This window comes from Pinus tabuliformis, chromosome 6 (genome assembly GCF_031772625.1).
Source record: "Pinus tabuliformis cultivar Carrire ecotype Pingquan chromosome 6, CPIR1, whole genome shotgun sequence".
In the NCBI taxonomy this organism is placed as follows: Eukaryota; Viridiplantae; Streptophyta; class Pinopsida; order Pinales; family Pinaceae; genus Pinus; species Pinus tabuliformis.
Genome location: NC_142292.1, coordinates 369,473,488 through 369,494,003, shown reverse-complemented (window position 1 = coordinate 369,494,003; position 20,516 = coordinate 369,473,488). Strand labels below are relative to the sequence as shown.

At 40.5% G+C, this 20,516-nt stretch overlaps 1 protein-coding gene across 5 annotated transcripts in view; it reads left to right on the top strand.

The window, feature by feature from the left end:
- Positions 1–20,516, top strand: part of LOC149258832 (Oxidoreductase family protein) — a 112,453-nt gene that overhangs the window by 69,003 nt on the left and 22,934 nt on the right. For 4 of the 5 annotated variants that reach the window (XM_089416507.1, XM_089416485.1, XM_089416489.1 and 1 more), the window contains 2 exons: positions 14,426–14,590; positions 14,821–14,985. In XM_089416507.1, coding sequence (XP_089272633.1) covers positions 14,426–14,590; positions 14,821–14,985 — 330 coding nt within the window. The remainder of the gene's footprint in view (positions 1–14,425; positions 14,591–14,820; positions 14,986–20,516) is intronic. The other variant, XM_089416498.1, reaches the window with a different exon arrangement.

Genomic DNA, 20,516 nt, shown 5'->3' with positions numbered 1-20,516 from the left:
TGGATAGATCCTCTATGGGATGGCTCGAATCTTCGAGCTCTCTGGTGTTCGACGCTGCCTCTGGTCAGCTCGGCCCTCTGTCTCTTTTGCTTTACTTTACTATTCTCTGTGTTGAGTCCTCCTTTCTGGGTTCACTGTTCCACTTCTTTGTCTCTCTCTGATTCGACTGTCTCTGTTCATGGCTTTTAGCGATTCATTCCAATGCCTGTTCGGTTCCTCTTTCGCCTTTGTCAATTTTCCTTCTGCAGCTGTGCTTGGAGTTCCCTGCTCGGCGTCATCATGAATGCTAAGGGAGTGGCCACTTGTCCTCCTCTAAACGATGCCAGCATGCTTCGTCGGTTCATTTCTTTAGTTACGTCGTGGCTGAGTTCTTCCTCCACTGTGGCGGTCAAACGGATTCCAAATCCTCCTAAAACGTGGTGTATTCCTTCGTCGATTCCGCTTCCTCCATCGGGCGCGATCTCAGTCGTCCGATATGGGGCCTCCAGATCTGACACCATATGCACGTTTTGCGTGGTTGACTTGCTCCACTGATAGCGCGCGATCAACGGCGGTTTTCTCTCACCTCTGCTTGCCACGCGTCAATCGGTGTATGGAATCGCTCCGCTCTCGTCCAAAACCTCTTACTGTTTGAGGGCACCTCGATTGATACCGCCGGTTTTCCAGATCGCAGGTCCTGCCTTGTACTTTTAGCACTTTTTCCTTTTCCGCCCGCGGTTCTCCGGTTCCCCCACGCGACCGAGTGCTCGGGCTTTTCCTTCACGGCCTTGTTCGTCCAGCGATGTACGATTAGCATCAAAAACCACCTCTGTTTCTCGATCTGGGGTTCCCAGGGGCTACTTTGACCTCTTGTGCGGTCTCCATGGGCCTCGGTCAACGCGCTTTGACCGAGGTCCTCGTCGTTCCACGTTGGCTGCCATTGCCACTGGTTCAGGGTGTTTTTGATCGCTATTTTTGGGATTTCTTTAGAGATTTGTCCCGCCCTGACACAGTCATGGTTCTTTGACAGTCTTCTATGGATCCAATTCGGATCAATAATATGCTCCAACAAATGCATCCTATGGACTTACTAAAGGAAAAAGAAGTGGGGAATTGGCTTTTCGCACTTGGGTTAGACTTGAAGATTGTAAGATCAAAAGATGTCCTTCCCAGATTGGAAAGGCTAGAATCCTATCTTTCCAAGGTGGATCAATCACATTGGAGTTTGAATTTGACTCTGAAGCCGACCATGCTTACCTTAATACAAACCAGATTCTTGGAGCATTCGGGTGAAAGAGTCAATTCTATAATTGCCCCCTGTTTTAGTGAGATTTTGAGGATAGCAGCTCCCTTACCTCCCTACAATAATGAGATCATGGGGAAGGTTTTCCAGTTGACCGTGAAGTGTTATTAGGGTTTGCATGACAACCAGAGCTTGACCTTTGGTCAAAGGCTCGCGATCCTAGAGATCATGGCCAAAGTCATGTCTTATGTAGTCATGCTTGATCTAAGACATGATGATCTGATCCTTCAAATGTGTCAATTCTTCTTCACCAACATTAGAGAGAATCACCTTGAGGAGGTAAAGGTCAACATGCAAGTTATCTTGTCGTCATTGCTAGTTGAAGGTGGTGTCGTTGGCAAGTAGTTGCGGTCAAACTTGTTGGCCATTTGGAGGTGTTGAAAAATGTGTAACTAGGTTCGGTCTTCATAAATATGAAATGTACTTTTGAGTCTTGTATATTGCAAAATAAAAGAAAAATTATTATTGTTATTTTTTTGAAGCATGGGTTTCATGCTCAAGGTCTTTTATTTTATAATTCAAGCACCCATTGAGTGCTTCTAGGGTTTGTCCTGGTCAAGAAGTCAAAAGAGTCATTGTCATATGAGGAAGACCCCATCGGGTACATTGTAACTTGTAAAAATAATTATTTTTGTATTTAAAAATGTTAAAATACCCTCCAAGACCAAGTTGGTCTGCTAGCTAAGAAGTTGGCCTAATTTGGGGTAATTCGTCCACCTTGGAAGCCTATGTATAGGAGGGAACTCAACCTCTTATGGATATAATTTATTCTCTCATCAAGCAAGCGAAGGAGAAGTAGAAAAAGGCTAGCGAAGGAAGAAGACCAAGTGATTGGGTTATCTCTCTCTCTTCACACGTGCGATGGAAGGAGACTAGGGTTTCCTGTTGTTGGGTTAGGGTTAGGGTTTTCCTACTGCAAGATCAAACTTGGAGAAGTGCAGAAAGAAGGTTGAAGGAAGGCTCATTAGGTCAAAGTTGTGTTGCTAGAAGAGATTTGACTGGTTTGACTCGGGAAAAGGAAGCACATCATCAAGAAGGTTGGACTTGGTCTTGGAAGGGTGCTGGTCTTGGTCTAGAGGTCTTGGAATTCGTCAATTGAAGAATCTTTAAAGAAGAGAAGAGATTTGTGAGTTGTCATCTCAAGTGGAGAGGTTTTGGCCCTTTCTTGCAACCTATATCTTGTGTTCTTGCATACTGTTGATCTTCTTGTTTTGGTAGTTGTTTGATCATAAGAACAACATAATAACAAGAGAAGAAGCTAATAAGTAAGAAAAAGTAAAAAGACATCACAAAAGGTTATCAAGTATAAGAGAAATAATTCTAACTATTGCCCTATAGATTTCTCAAATTGAGGAAGGAATAGGTTGTGGCACTAGCCGCATATGAGCTAGCCAAAGGGGTGGTTGAGAAAAACATGAGGTTGTTCAGAAGGTAGCTGACCAAGGAAGAATTGATGGAGATGTGAGCTGGGGGAAAGAAGAGGATGCAAGGATCCAAACATGTAGCAAGAATGAGTTGAGAAGGAGGGGTTTTTGCTTCATCTGCAAGGAACCTTGGGGGCCTAACCACTCATGCTCAAGTCACACAAAGGAGATGACAGAGGTAGAATAGGAGGGGATCCCATCTGACCCTTCTGGTGAGGATTCTTTTTTCTATTGATTTTCATAGGGACACCTTTGAGGAGCATGAGCAGTTGTGTGGAGATGCTGATAATGAGCTATTAGTGATGATCCAACAAGCAAATCAAATAGATGCACATAAGTTAGATGAGGATATTATGCATGAGGAGCCATCTATGGAGGGGCAGCTAGAGGCTCATGTTGAGCCCATGATGGAGGAGGATGACCTACCATCTATTGATGAGGGGCAGATGGATGTAGTGACAACTAGTAGAGTTGTGGTGTTTTCAAACAACCCTCTCCAGGAGTACATAGATAGGGCTTGCGACACTGCTTTCCCTCCTTTATCCATTTGAGAGAGAGAGACAAAGTCTTCGTTATTGGTTGACTAGATGAAGTGACAGGATTCGAGCATGGAGCAACATTTGCAGAGGGGACTAGTTCCACATACAGGTGTCTGGGAATTTGATCTCTCTTAGGGGATAGATTGGAGACAAGTGATGAGTTAGTACTCTATTCATGGGATGATTCTTAGGAGGATACTCTTAGCCAAGGGCATAACACAACATGAGCCCTTAGGCAAGGACAATGATGGAGGGTCAAGATGGTGTCATAACCCACAAGTCCCAGGACTTATGTGGCATTGGGATCCAGGTTGATCTATGGATGACAGATTGAGTCAGGGGTGGCTTTGGAATCCAGGTATTGAGGGTGTTGAGATTTGGTAGCTTGGGAGGTACTCCAAGCCCTAGGGTTCAAGGTTTGGAGGTTGGAGCGCCACAAAAGTGCTTTGTGGGCTTGGAACCCAACTTCGGGTTTTGTACCCATCAATGTGGGGCCAAAACCATGAAGAGGTTGAGTGATTTGATACATGGAGGTGTTAGTGGACCCTTCGAGGAGAAAGGGGCAGTGAAAATCACTCAAATCGGAGGTCTCTATCATGAGATATTAATTTTTATGTATTGCTGGTGTTAATTTGGCACATTGAGTAGGTCGAATTAGGGTTTATATGTGCCCAAGTTAAAGTGTGATGAAACCACATGTGAGAGTATAAATAAAGGTGAGTGGAGAGGCATTTCACTTATATCCTAAGTGCAATCACATCAAGAATAACCACCTCTGAAACAATGAGTTTGAGACAGCCAACAAGGAGCTTGGAGGACAAGTTCTTGGACAATTTGTGGAGCTTCTTGGACAATTTGTGGAGCAAATATCTTGTAGGATATGGTTGCAGGTTTGAGGTGAGTTAGGGAATTTTTTGTGCTTGTTTTTATGTTTATTTGTATCTTTGTTCAGGCTGCATGAGAGGTGTTGCTACAACAACGTGTGGGAGGAGTATTTGGAGTGTCGTGAGGCATTGTGAGGCCTTCTCACCGAGCCACAGTCACTAGAAGGAGGCCGCAACTTGCATAGGGGTCTTTTCCTTGAGTTTGGGCAAATTTCTCATTGCTGTAGCAGGCAACTTACTGTAGGGTGTCTTGGGAAGTTTCTCCAAGGCCTAAAACAATGCTTGAGAAGCCTAGAGTGGGTTGCTGGTGTGCTTTAGTCAGAGTTCAAGAAGCACAAAAATCGAGGACAAGAGGGAGCAGTAGTGTTGCAGTGGTGCTCTTGTTGATGGTTGATTGCTAGTGGATGTAGAGGTCTTAGAAGTGGACATTGGGTTGGACATTTGTAGGTTGTTGGAGGGCAGCAAGAGAGTGGAGCAAGTGTGCCCTAAGTGCAGATCATTGAAGGACTAATGCGTTGTTAGGAGAGGCAGAGTTGATGAGCTCATTGGATTGATCTATGAAGAACTAAATAGGGACATCATAGAGGAGCAGTTTGTAGCCCAAGTTTATTATTGGAGAAGGGACATTTGACAGTGATAGGTGGCAACCCTCCTGCCCAAAATTTGTCTTCATTGGAGCAGTGCAGGAAGGCATTAGAGGGAAGAAATCCCAAAAGAGCTGAGGAGCAGCAGTGGGCAAAAGTCTCAAAGTGTTGTGGCCTTGAAGGATGAAGGAGTAGCTAGTGAGCGTGAAGACCCTATGTGTTGGTTGTAGATGGACTTATGATCAACTAGAGGGAATATTGGAGAGTTGAGTTAAGTGGCCTAAAGGATTCGGTGCATTGATAGAGGCAGTGTTGCAGAATGAAAGCGAAGGACCCATAGTGTTTTTAGGATATGACAAAGAAGCTTTGATTGAGCTCTACATAAGCTAGATCGTCAGTGTATCTTGTTATTATATTCTTGTACTATTGGATGTATTAGGGCCATTATCCCTGGTACGAGAGCCCTAGACTATTGTATTATTAGTTTGATTAATATAACGAAGTTGGGTTGTTGTAAAATTTGTAAAAAATTGTGTATATTTTGTGCACTAGTAGATTTACTGTTGTATATTATTCTGCTATGCAAAGTAGTCTTGTTGTGATACTTGGATTGGTAGCGTTAGTGATTTAAGATTCTATCCTAGACTCCAGTATTGTGGAAAAACAACATGGTATCAGAGCTACTTTGAAGCACCAATGAATTAGAGTATGCACAACGAAGTACAATTTAAGAGGGATTTGGTCACATTGTTGTTGAAGGGCTCATATAATGTCGAAGTTGCAGGTTGGTCTCCGGTATGAGGACAAGTTGGAAGGATTGTCAAACTATAGTTCGTGGAAGGAATAGATCAAGTTGGTTGTGATGGTGAGCAAGATTTGGGACTTTGCCAAGAAAGCAATCAAGCAGCTGACTGACCCTAAGGAGCTGGAAGTGTACGAAGAGTTGGATACGAAGGCGAAGTTGATCATCCTAGATGGTGTCAAGGATTCCTTAATACCTCATTTGTCTGGGAAGAACACTACCCATGAGATGTGGGAGGCTCTTTAGAATTTGTTCCAGAATAAGAACGAGAACCGGGTATTGCTATTGGAGGATAAGTTGAAGGCCACCAAGATGATACAGGGTGAAGGGGTGACTTTATATCTGATGAGGTTGTCTCAAGTTCGAGATGAGCTTGCCATCATCGATGTGACTATTGCAGATTCTGAGATGGTAAGGATTGTCTTGAAGGGGTTTACTCTCGAGTGGAAGTTGTTCATCAAGAGGATCGTTGCCAAGGACAAGCTGCCAGATTGGAATAGGCTATGGGATGACTTCATTCAGGAAAAGTTGACTTCATTTAGGAAAAGTTGTGAGACAAGGATCTTTGTCCGAACAAGAAGGCTTTATATGATGACGTGGCACTTGCAGCGTGAATGAAGGGCAAGCAAATGAAGGACTTGAGTAAGATCAAGTGTTTCAACTATGGCGAGATGGGTCATTTTTAGACGAGGTGTTTGATGAAGAAGAAGGGAGATGGCGAGAAGAAGAAAGGGAAGCAGGTCACATGTGTCACCACTTCTGCTGAGATAGATGATCTCTCCAGGAGGTTGGAAAAGGAGGACTTTGCTTTGATCTCTCATTTCTCGCAGGGTGCCATCGATGAGTCTGGATGGTACGTGGACAGTGGTGCATCGAATCATATGATAGGGTCACAAGAGGTGTTCGAGACTCTAGCTGAGTGGGACTCAAAATTGCACATGGTGTTAGGCAACAAGAGTCGGAAAGAGATCAGAGGATCAGGGGTCGTGCCATTCAGGATGGAGTCAGGTTAGGTGATGTGACCAGATACAATGTGATGTTTGTCTTAGCGATCGAGCAGAAGGGGTTGAGGTCTTGTTCTAGAGTGGGAAGGAGAGACTCATGCCTAGAGGCTCTTTCTCTACAGGTGTCGTGATTGAAGTTAGAGAGCATGGTCTATACAGGCTGATAGAAAAGCCTATAGATCATGAGAGGAAGAAGAAGTAGAACCAGGTTCAGGTTCCACAAAAGCAGGTGCAGGTTTCAGAGGAGCAGGTAGAGGTTCCAAGAAGAAGGTCCAGGTTCTAGGGGCTCAGAGGGAATTGAGTTCTAGAGGGAGTTTTCAGGTTTAGAGGGAGATTATGCAACCCAAGAAGAGTGTGTGGTCAATGGGGAGCAAGGTTGCTTCTACATCTGGCAAGAGGGAATCATAGAAATACTGGAAGAAATTTCAGGAGAAGAAAAAACAGGGGGCTTCTAGTGATGGTGACACTTCTGAGAGAGGCGTAGTCCATGATATAGGGTTTGCTCCAATTATGGATGGCAGAAGTTGGGTGAGTGTTGCGAGCGAGCAGTGACAATGATGATGATGAATTACGTCCTAGTCTTGGAAGTACCTCCCTTGCTAAGAGGGAGTGTTGAGATTTGGTAGTTTGGGAGGTACTCCAAGGCCTAGGGTTCGGGGTTTGGAGGTTGGAGCGCCACAAAAGTTCTTTGTGAGCTTGGAACCCAAGCTTGGGGTTTTGTACCCATCGGTGTTGGGCCAAAACCACGAGGAGGTTGAGTGATTTGACACATGGAGGTGTTAGAGGACCCTTAGAGGAGAAAGGGGAAGCGAAAATCACTCAAATCAGAGGTCTCTATCATGAGATATTAATTTTTATGTATTGCTAGTGGTTAATTTGGCACATTAAGCAGGTCAGCTTAGGGTTAATATGTGCCCAAGGTAAAGTGTGACGACACCACATGTGAGAGTATAAATAAAGGTGAGTGGGTGATGTGATTGCACTCACATCCTAAGTGCAATCACATCAAGAATGACCACCTCTGAAACAATGAGTCTGAGGCAGCCAACGAGGAGCTTGGAGGACGAGTTCTTGGACAATTTGTGGAGCGAATCTCTTGCAAGATAGGGCCGCAAGTCTGAGCTGAGTGAGGGAGTTTTCCATGCTTGTTTTTATGTGTATTTGTATCTCTGTTCAAGCCGTAGGAGAAGTGCTGCTACAACAATGTGTGGGAGGAGTATTTGGAGGGCTGTGAGGCCTTGTAAGGGCCTTGGCCCTTATCACTGAGTCGTAGTCACTAGAAGGAGGCCGCAACTTGAATAGGGGTATTCTCCTTCAGTTTGGGTCGATTTCTCATTGCTGTAGAAGACAACTTAATGTAGGGTGTCTTGTGAAATTTCTCCAAGGCCTAAAATAGTGCTTGAGAAGCCTAAAGTGGACAACGAAGGGAGCAGCCTAGTTGGATAAGGAAACACATGTTTGGAGCAGTAGTTTAGGGTTGCTGGTGTGCTCTAATAAGAGTTCAAGAAGCACAAAAATCAAGGACAAGAGGGAGCAACAGTGTTGCAGTGGTGACCTCTTGTTGATAGTTGATTGCTATTGGATGTAGAGGTCCTAGAAGAGGACATTGGGATTGGACATTTGTAGCTTGTTGGAGGGCAGTGAGAGAGTTGACCAAGTGTGCCCTAAGTGCAAATCATTGAAGGACTAATGATGATTCAGATTTAAACAGGAACGCAACAAAATACAGAGATAACCATATACACAAAGATGGAGCGGAAATAATACTTCATTTCATTAATGTAAAATATTGAAATATGCTTACAAACGGAAATGGAAATAAACCAGTTAGGGCAATGGTAGCTTATCTCTGAGAAGAGATGTGGCGGCTACATGCCTCTGAACTGTGTTACAATGAGGCTCGAAGGTCTATTTGTTGTTGAGAAACAATGGAAAACCCTTAACATCCCAAAACCTAACCTAGAAGATGAAATGCCAAATTGTGGGCCCCGTTTGGGTAAATTGGTACATCAATTTCCCGGAGTTGTAACTTTGGCACTCGATCTCCATTTGATGCATACAATAGCTCGTTAGAAAGATCTATCCGAGAACTATAACTTTGGGAAGAGCAACATTGGTCCATAGACCCATGTTGTTCCTAGATTTCCCAAAAAGCGTCGTTTAGGGCCTCAAAACAGCTTTGAAAGTTCAGGACCCAAAAAACTGCTAAAAGTAGTAAATTGTGCTACAATTACGGAAACTGAAAAACTGAAAGAGACAGTCGTGGGGGTCCAAATGGAATAGGTGGGTGGCCACCAACATCCACCTGGATCAAATGAGGTGTTAGGAGAGGCAGAGTTGATGAGCTCATTGACCGATCTTTGAAGGTCTAAAGAAGGACATCGTAGAGGAGCAATTTGTATCCCAAATTCATTGTTGGAGAAGGGACATTTGACAGTGATAGGTGGCAGCCCTCCTACCCAAAGTTTGTCATCATTGGAGCAGTGTAATAAGGCATTAGAGGGAAGAAGTTCGAAAAGAGATGAGGAGCAGTAGTGGGCAAAAGTCTCTAAGTGTTGTGGCCTTCAAGGACGAAGGAGCAGCTAGTGAGCGTGAAGACCCTATGTGCTGGTTGTAGATGGACTTATGATTAGTTAGAGGGAAGATTGGAGAGCCGATTTCAGTGGCCTAAAAGAGTTGGTGCATTGATAGAGGCAGTGCTGCAGAACGAAAACGAAGGACCCTTAGTGTGTTCAGGATACAATGAAGAAGATGTGATTGAGCTCTACATCAATTAAATCGTCAATGGATCTTGTTCTTGTATTCTTGTACTAGTGGATGTACGAGGGCCATTATCCCTGGTACGAGTGCACTAGTAGATTTACTGTTGTATATATTCTGTTGTGCAAAGTAGTCTTGTTGTGATACTTGGATTGGTAGCATTAGTCATTTAAGACTATCCTAGACTCCAGTATCGTGGAAAAACAACATAGGGATCCATTCAAGTTTGGTTAGCATGGAGGTAGGATGTGGACCAGTGGTTTGTATGGGATCCTGGTATATAGATGCCTCTACAGTGGACAGATGCGGATTGCTCGAGGGCAAGCAATCTTGGGGTGGGAGGATTTGTAATATCCCCATTTTTAGTTTCCTTTATGATGCAGTCAGTATGGAATTTCGGAGTTGATGGAAGCTAGTTTACAGGAGCAATATTGTATCATCCAAGGACCTATAGGATTTTGGAGGAGATTTATGGGATCCATTGGAGCTCACCTATTGTATTTCACCATTGGGAGTAGTTTTGCACAATTCATTCGTGGTTCCGTTGCATTACGACGACTCCCATAAAACAAAGTTATTTTTCACATATTTTAATTATATGCACTAAGGGTGTTGTTGGGAGTGGGATATTTTGGAGAAACACCTTAGTGTAATAGCTCATTGGAACCAAAATGTAGAGATCTACAAAATGGGATGGTGGAATGTGACCTTCGATGACTGGAGAAACCGTGAAGGCAAATTTACCATTTTCATGGATTAAAAGTGACTTTAATTAGTCACTTAATTAATTAAAAGGGGAAAAGTGACTTAGAAAATAAAAAGTCACTTAAAATAAAGAAAAAGGGAGAGGCTTCTAGAAAAGGAATAAAATAATAAAATTAAATGCTTTTAGAAGGCTAGAGAGAGTTCCATCCATTCTTTAAAAGGAGGGAGAGCTAACCATTTGGGATATCTTGGATTTCTGCAGTGCCTTTGTGTGAGAGGTTTGAGAAACTAGTTCTCTACTCCAGTAGCCCTAGGACCCAAACCCTCAGGTGATTCAATGAGACTGGGCGAGTACTCATCTCTCCCCTTGGTAAATTCATTCAGAATTCACAGGTTGCAGCTTATTGATTTTTAGTTTATTTTGGAGGTCAGTTGCAACATTATTATAGATCTTTTGAGGCCATCATCTCAACCATTTCCAGTTTCTTGTATCAACATATTACATATTAATAAAATAAAGCTGAGTTTTGTTGCATGCGTATCTTGTGTATTCTTCAGTGGCAGTTTATATTTTCAGTTTTTGGCCATTAAATTTGTGGCTCCATTTGTGTAAAGTGTTTAAAGGATTAACGACTTAAATTTCTAAGCATCTGCAAAGTTTACATTTGGAACATTACATCATTTCTAAAGGCTTTTGGATGTGAAGCATTTGTCCATATGGATAGAAAAAATACGACAAAGCTTGAGGCAAAATCCAAGAAGTGTACTTTTATTGGATATGGAGTTAATGATTTTGGCTATTGCTTATGGGATTATGAAAATCACAAAAATCATTAGGAGTAAAGATGTGGTATTCAGTGAGAAGGTCATGTACAGAGATCAATTGAAAATTATTTTGGCTATCATGTATAAGATTATGAAAATCACAAAATTATTAGGAGTAGAGATGTGGTATTCAATGAGAAGGTCATGTACAAGTATTAATTGTAATTGATTTTGGATATCGCTTATGGGATTATGAAAATCACAAAATCATTAGGAGAGATGTGGTATTCAATAAGAAAGTCATTTACAAAGATCAATTGTAGAGAAAGAAACAAGAAAAGGAAAATACAATACATAGGGCTTGATGAAATCACAAAAAAAAGAAAAAATTCCAAAGGTGTTAGAAAATCAAAATTTTCAACAACAACAACAGTAACAGGTATCTCAAACTCCTACAAGTGTTGTTAAAAGATCAACTAATTTAAATAGACCCCCTGAATGATACTCTTCTTCATTGTATTATGTATTGTTGATTGATTTTGGTGAACCGGAAAGATATGAAGAACTAATGCAAGTAGAAACTAAAAAGAAATGGGAGAAAGGCATGAAAGAAGAAATGGACTTTTTGGTACATAACCAGACTTAAGACTTGGTCTTGTTGTTTGCAGGTAAAAGAGCATTGCAGAATAAGGGGGTTTATAGGTTGAAGGAAGAAGATGGAGGCAAAAATAGGTACAAGGTTAGAGTTATTGTTTGCATAGAAGAAAACTACAAATTTTAATAAAAAAATAATCCTATTGTCAAAATGACTTCAATTAGAACTATTTTAAGTGGTAGTAGAAGATTTGCAATTTGAGCATTTAGATGTAACGACAACTTTTCTCCATGGGGACTTGGAGGAAGAGATTTATATGTAACAACCACGGAGATACGAGGTCAAAGAGAAGGAAAACTTAGTATGCAAACTAAAGAAGAGCTTGTATGTCTTAAAGTAAACTCCAAGACAATGGTATTTGAAGTTTGATAGGTCTATGATAGAACAAGGTTATTGTAGATGTTAGTATGACCACTGTGTTTATTTTAAGAGACTAGATAATGGTAGCTATATTATCCTGTTATTGTATGTAGATGACATACTTGTTGTAGGGTCTAACGCACAAGATATAAATGTACTCAAAAGAAAATTAACTAATTCATTTGCTATGAAGGATTTGGATGTTGCAAAGCAAAATCCTTGCTATGAGAATAACAAGAGACGAGAAAAATCATAAATTGAAATTGTCTCAGATTGAGTACATAGAAAAGGAGTTGGAAAGATTTAAAATGAAAGATGAAAACCCTTTTAGTACACCTTTGGATTACCATTTCAAATTTACTAAGGAAATGTGTCCCAAGACATAAGAGGAGATAGAATACATATGCAAGGTTCCATATTCATTACCAATTGGTAGTTTGATGTATGCCATGGTGTGGGCAAGGCCAAATATTGCACACACAGTAGGAATTGTGAGCATACATACGAACAATCCAAGTAAAGAGCATTGGATGGCAATAAAGTGGATTCTTAGGTATTTGAAAGGTACTACTATGCATGATATATGCTTTGGATGTTTAATCACTATTCTATAGGGATATGTTGACTCAAATATGGTTGGGGATATAGATAGTAGGAGGAGCACCACATAGTATAGTTTTTACTATAGGTGGAACAATAGTAATTTGGATTTCAAAATTGCAAAGGGTTGTTGCACTTTCAACAATAGAAACATAATATGTTGCTGCTAGAGAGGCTAGTAAAGAGATTATTTGGTTATAGAGGTCCGTGGAGGAATTGGGAAAGAAGCAGGAGAATAGAAGGTTGTATAGTGAAAGCAAGAGTGTCATTCATCTTGCAAAGAACTCAATTTTTCATTCTAAGACTAAACATATATATTCAGGTACCATTTCATACGATCAATTTTGGAAGAGGGATAATTGAAGCTGAAAAAGATATATACTAGCCAGAATCCTGCAAACATGATAAGTCTCCTCCAAAATCCTCATGAATACCTATTACCATCGAGAAACCTCAAAACCCTAGGTCTTGTGCTTTCTTTTCTAGGGTTTTTCTTAGAGAGCGGTTTGCTTCTTTGAAGCCTTGTACCTTTATTGAGCCTGCTCATCACCTTGAACCTTCAAAACAAGAATATCTATTATAGGTGATCACAATCATACCAGGACTCCGCCCATTGGTGAAAGTCTGTAAAGAGAAGGGGACCTTGGTTCTGGTGATAGTGGGCCATTGTTCCATTGTTGCCGCTTAGTCTAGTAGTTGTCCCAAAGGTTTTCCCCCTTTAGGGCCCTGCTAGATTGTGGGGTAACAAGTTGTAATCCCTTCATTTTGTTGGATAAATAAAAGTAAGGATTGACTATTTCTCCATAGATGATGCCCAAATCATGTGAACCATGCATATCGGTGTCTCCTTTGTATTGTTTCATTCTATATTTTATTTTTGCATTCATTTTGATTTTATTGCTCTGTGATTTTATTCCTAATAATTATAATCACTTCCATGGATGATGAATCTTGAACAAGGAATTGATTTGCATGGGCCATGATGTTGACACACTGAGAGGAAGAGAGCATTATTGTAATAGTTGTTGCTAATATCTATAATTCTCCCTATATCTCCAATCTTTTTCCGTAATTTTTTAGTAGGCAATATTTCTAAGATTTTTCGAAGTTTTTCAGGTCCAAGTTTATTCTTGTGGATATTTCATGATAATTTTCTTGACATTTCCTATAAATGTTTTTTTGGATGGTAATGTGTTCCCTGGAACAATATTTGCAATATTGTGTTGCAATCACTACAACGAAATATTAAATAAAAGAATTCCAATCAAAACGATGGGTTTTTTTTTTTTTCTAAGTTAAGACTAACCTAAGTACCCACGGGGGATTTGAACCAGTGACCTATCGCAAGGAGTGCCTTAACAATGCACCCATTCACCATCAATCCAAAGCCCCGTGGGCAAAACGATGGGTTTTTAGAGTACATAGCTTGTAATAAATTTCCAAAAGTCTCATGGTGGAAGAGTCACTCTTGGACAACAAGCTTGAGGTATTATTTTCCTTCAATCCCCGTGACTCACTAAGACAAAAGTTGGTAGCAATTGCTCTTTTATAGAAATATGGAATTCTCAAAATGATGATAATTCTTAACTTCACTTAAATAGATTTCATACTCTACAATATAGAAGCTAACCAAGAAAAGGATTATTCTTCATCCTTTAACTACGCACATGCATTTAATAAGAATAGGGTATACTAATATAGCTATTAAGGAATATAATACCAATTAAGAGAATATTAAATGCATAATTCAGATCCATTCGTACTAAAACTTAGCTAAATTAATGAACAATCATTTCATGATTTTGAATTCTTGATCAAATATTGCTTTTGTGGTTGTAATATAAGAGTCAATATGAAGCATCTTAACAGCAAAATAGGGCAATGATTTTAATTCCAATTCAATGTCCCTGCTGTAGGCAAGAACAAGAAATTACAGAGTACAACATTCTATTCCATAGTCATAAACTATGTGTGTGTGTGGTTTCTTGTGAATTTGAGGAAACCATTGCATAATACTGTTTTTTGGGTTTTGATCAAATGCTTGAAATTATACTTGCACAGGTTATAGAAGCAGCTAAGGAAAGACCTGATATATTAGTACAAGTTGGATTGGAATACAGATACATGCCACCCATAGCAAAATTGATCAAGGAGATCAAGAGTGAGGTGCTTGGGCGAGTGCGGATGGTAGCAATTAGAGAGCATCGATTTCCATTCCTTGTAAAGGTGTATAAAACTACAAGCCATGAAATCTAGTTGGTCCAGTTCTGTTTATGATTTGGAAAATACAAGTCTAGAACATACAAAATCAATACCCTTTGTGCTAAAGGAAAAATAAAATATTTAACGTTCAACTTGTTTAAAGAGATATTGTTTTGGAATTTTTTTATGTTACAGTGGTTTTTCCTCATATACTTGCAACTTAATTTGATGAATTATCCTTTTCTCTTGTGCAGGTTAACAATTGGAACCGGTTCAATACCAATACAGGGGGCACCTTAGTTGAGAAGTGTTGCCACTTCTTTGACCTCATGAATCTGATAATTGCAGCGAATCCTGTTCGGGTCATAGCTTCTGGTTCACACGATGTCAATCATAAGGATGAAGAATATGATGGAAAGGTTTTCTTCTTCTACCTTCCATTTTAGCTCTGTTTTTCCAGAAAAAACAATCTTGCTTTTCTTTTAGATATGAAACTAAACTTTAGTGGAAGTAAACTAAAAGTTGTTGGTGGAAGTTTGAATTGGCATAGCTGGTAAGGGTTGAAATTTGATACACATTACAAACCTTCCTATGCGCTTGTTCATTTATCCATCTGATGTTAAAGGATTTTGGATTTTGTATGACAATCTTGTCAAATAGTATCTTCTGCTTGAAGAAGTCTGTAGACTGCAAATTATATTTGAAATGAGTTTTATTACTATCCTCTAAGACCAAATAGCTCAATATGATAGTTCATCTGTTACGCTGTATGATGCATGAGCATGATCTTGAGCACTTTGTTAGCAGTGGCAGATACTTACAAGTGTTCTAGATGGTTGATTGATATTATCTAGGAACATGTTATGGAAGCACACATGTTTTCTAGCATTACTCGTGGTTCCCCAAGAACTGACCTCTGTTCAACAGTGGCTGCTGTGATCTTTAGAGAAAAGTGTCTAGTGCAAAGTGACTAGCTCATGTCCCTTCATGTTTTAACCAAGGTTACCTGGGAGTGGGAGCGACATTTTAGGAAGCTCCCGGTTTGGGAGCAAATCCCGGGGCGCTTTTTATATAAAATATATATTTTTTATATTTTGATGCATATATGTCAACAAAAACACGTAGAATGATGAATTAGATATAAAAAACATAAAAAACATAGATTGAATCAATGTTACTTGGGAGCGGGAGCGGGAGCGGGAGCGGGAGCGGGGAGCGGGAGCGGAAGCGGGAGCGGGAGCGACCATTTTCAGAAGCTCCCGGTTTGGGAGCGAATCGGGGAGCGATTTTTTAAATATATATATATTTTTTATATTTTTTAATTTTTGATACATATATGTCAACAAAAACATGTAGAATGATGAAATAGACATAAAAAACATAAAAAAACATAAATTGATCATTGAACCATATCACATCAATCATCTAGAAATTATAATCGTCATCAACCATGTCCACAAGTTAGTAAAATACATATTACAACTGCAACATGTTGAGTCTTATAAATCATGATTCATCAAATTCAATATTAAAGTTTCAACTTCAAGCTTTCAGAATTGAAAATTCAATAACATTTATCATCATTGATCACCAAAGTAACAAGTTGTACTTGTAAGCCAAGTTTAACCATTACAAGAAGTAATATCAAAGATATTTCTAAGTCCTAACTTCTAACTGTTAACATGATATGAAATGTTAAAAATTTATAAAATGAAACATGAATAATGAGATGAAATGAAACAACTTTAGTCTTTCACAAAGCATCATATTCATAATTCACAATCATTACCAATGAGTTATAATTGCCAAGGCCCAACTTCAAACTTCAAATTTTCATTGTCACAGTGATATAATGTTTACAAAAAATATCATAATGTCATAATGATATGAAAGAGTCAAGAGTCAAGAGTCAAGGACTCAAAACTCAACAGTTATGAAAACTAAAGTCTAATAGAAACTAAAAAAGACAAGTAAACTGTAAATCTACAAGTGGCCCTTGCCACGAGAGTCTCCAGGAGTATAAGTAGGTCGTGGTGGTCTTCTAGGAGTCTCCCGCACAGACCGACGACCAGAACTAGAGCCTCCACGCGAGGGTGTCGATGGAGGTGGCGACAGCAATGGAACAAGACTCGGGCCCCGAGAACTGCTACTGGATGGTGGAGGTGGAGGTGGCATGGCTGCTGCAGCTGCTTCATTTTCATCCCGTACAAGCTCCTCTTCTAGTTCTTCCATATGTACAATGCCATCCTCCAAATTGTCGTCCTCAGGGTGATTGTCCCAAATTTTATATGTGGGATCTTCATTAGCCCGATCACAGTAATGGCTCAACAACCTCAAGTTGTAGTGCACATAAACCAAGCTTTCTGCTCGGTTTTCGTTGAGCCTGTTTCTTTTCACATTATGTATATAACTGTAGGTGCTCCAACACCTCTCTGCAGAAGAAGAATTTACAACCTGTGAAAGAACTTTTTTTGCCAATTTTGGCAAAAGTCCGTGGCCGCCATATGTTTCCCACCATGTGAGAGAATCAAATTTATCTTTGTCGTCCATTGCATGGAAGTTACCATACAAACCACTGCCACTGAAGTATCTGCCTATTTCAAGGCGCACAGCTGCACATTCCTCCCTGTCAGGCACCAACTTTTCTAATGCTTCCAGATATCCTCTAGTTACCTCTTGATCTAAATGGGGTTTGGTCCTAACACCACCCCCTGCTATAGGTTTGCCCAACCAAGATTCTGAGTAGTATTTTGGCGTAAGGATATACGCCAAGCAATGTAGTGGAAGGTTAAGCCTATTCCACCGTTCACACACACAATCATGAATCAGTTTGTACAAGTTGGGATCTTTATTATGAACAATGTCTTTTATTTCCTCCAACATGGTATCCATTTGCTCATACACCTCGCCAATCACTGGTTTGTCTGTATCTGCAAACTGAATCATGTTATAAATTGGCTTGGTGAAATCCAATACCTGTCTCACAGTTGTCCAAAACTGCCCATCAAGAGCGGCCTCCTCCACCGTTTCAAAACCTGCCATGTCAGCTACATTTGTAGCCCTTTCCTTTAACACCTGCCAATGTGGACTTGATACCATGCTAGCTAATACCTCTCTTACCTTCAAAAGGCGCCTGAAGGTGAGGTAATAGCTACCAAATCTAGTCCTCGCAATCTTCAGCAACTCCAATCTCGAGTGACTGCGGAAAAGGCCATGGGTATTGCTATGATTTGTAATAAATTTTATCATTTTTTTTCCTTTCTTGTACAAATCACCAATCCATCGGTATTGTTCATTTTTGTTTTTGACAATATCATGCAACAGAAGGTTCAATGTGTGAACCAAACATCCAAACCAAAATATGTTCGGGTATTTATCCTCAATAATTGCTCCCGCTGCCTTACAATTAGGAGCATTATCAGTGATGACTTGGATGACATTATATGGGCCAATACGCTCAATTGTTTCAAGCAATGCTTCTGCAATGTTGATAGCGGTCTTGAACTTGTCTGAGTAATCATGTGCAGCTAGAAAGATGGGACCACTTCGGGACACAGCAAGAACACTTATCAATGGCTTGCCTTTCACATTTGTCCATCCATCAGATACAATGGACACCCCATTGTCAGTCCAAGAACTTGTCATTTTATTCAAAGAATGTGATATTTTTTCTTTTTCATGATCAAGGCCAACAATTCTTGCCTTGTCATACCCAGGGCTCTTGTATCCTTTAGGGGCATCATTTATGGCAGAAACTATTTCGTGCCAATAAGGTGAGCGTAGAACATTGAATGGTATCCCACATGCATAGAGGAACCTGTAAACTTTTGAATCCACATCATTCCTGCACCCCTCATCAAGGAAATCTGATATGGTTCTACGCCTTAAAGATGATGACCCTGTGCCTCCATGTCCATATCCACTGCCTTGGGAGGATGCTGAAGGAGTTCTTTGTGATGGTGAGATTGGTTCAAAGAAACCCCTTGATCTTTTTGTTCTGTATTGGGCGTCCTCCTCTTCCTTTATGTATTTGGCTCTATCTGCTGTTGACACCGCTGCACAAGTTTTGATTCCTATTTGTTTGTCTCCATCCCATGGCCTTTTCCCGCAGAGGTGTCTTCTAGCACGGGTGTATGAGCCTGTGTAATCAGTGTTGCAATGGGGGCAATGAAATTTAGTGGTTCCACCCCCTCTCCCTGTTTCAGCCCTGTGAACATATTTCCACAATGGAGTTTGGTCTTGTTTAGTTTTTTGACCCTCATGTTCACCCTCCTCCACCTCCTCCTCACTGGGGTTTTCACCCATTTGACTTCCTCCGGCTTCTTCATCCACCTCTTCAGTTTCAGGCCCCCTCCGTTTCCTACTCTCCACCACCATAATAACCATAAAAGGGACAAGGAAGAGGAAAATGCCAATAAATATCCCCAGGTCCATGGTGTTTGATGTTTGTAGGGTTTGAGTCTTGAATCTGCAAATTAATTTAGTTTATTGGGATTAATTCATTTAATTTATTAATTTAATTTAAATACATGATCTTTAAACTCAAACAGGTAAATTAAACTAACCAAATTAACTACCTAACCAGCTAAACTAACTAAATGATTAAGTTACTTACCTCTGCAGGCTTGCTCCTCGCTCCTTGGCACTTGCTCCTCGCTCCTCAGCTCTGGCTCCTTGCTCCTCAGCTCTTGCTCCTTGCTCCTTTGCTCTTGCTCAGCTCTCAATCTCTTGCTCAATGAAGTTGAAATGAAATTTTTTTGGCCCATTGGGCTTATAAAATAAATAAAAAAATTCTAAAATTTTTATAAATTTCGGGTCCGGCGGATTTTTTTTCCGCCGAACCGCTCCCAGCCCGTTTAAAATCGCTCCCGGAGCGTTTTTTAATGACCGAGAGCGATCAGGGAGCGATTGCTCCCCGATCGCTCCCGGGCATTAAAAAACGCTCCGGGAGCGATCGCTCCCTGAATCGCTCCCTCACAGACCAGGGAGCGCAAATTTTTTTACGAGAGCGCGCTCCCGAAAATCGCTTCCGTCTGGGAGCGATTTTGGGAGCGCTTTCCCAACCCGCTCCCGAGCCGCTCCCGCCCGGAGCACGCTTCGGGAGCGGGTTCGAAGGGGGGGGGGGGCGCTCCCCCGCAACACTGTTGAATCATATAACAACAATCATCTAGAAGTTATAATCTTCATCAACCATGTCCACAAGTTAGTAACATACAACATATTGAGTCTCATGAATCATGATTCATCAATCTTAAAGTTTCAAGCTTTCAAAATTCAATATATAGCATTTATCATCATTGATCACCAAAGTTGTACTTGTAAGCTAAGTGTAACCATTACAACAAATAATATCTAACATGAAGTGAAATGTTATAAAATGAAATGAAATGAAAAAACTTTCAACTTTCATGAAGCATCATATTCATAATTCATTACCAATGAGTTATAATTGCCAACTTCAAACTTAAATTGTCATATATTGTTTACAAAAAATATCATAATAAATATGAAAGAGTCAACAATTATAAAAACTACTAGAAACTAGAAAAGACAAGTAAATCTATCATCTACATCTTCCTCTTGCCACCACAAATAATGTCTAATTTTTAAGCAGGTCGTGGTGGTCTTCTAGGAGTCTCCTCCTGCACAGTCCCACAACCAAAACCAAAAGGCACATGCTCTCCACGTGAGGATGTACATGGAGGCAGCAACAACAAAGGAGCAAGACTTGGAACTCGAGCACTGTTACTAGATGGTGGGGGTGGCATGGTTGTTGCTTCATCTTCCTCTCTCATAAGTTCTGCTTCCAGTTCTTCAAGATGTATAGTGCCATCCTCCAAATTATCGTCCTCTGTGTGGTTGTCCCAAATTTTATATGTTGGATCCTCATAAGCCCGATCATAGTAATGACTCAACAACCTCAAGTTGTAATGCACATAAACCAAGCTTT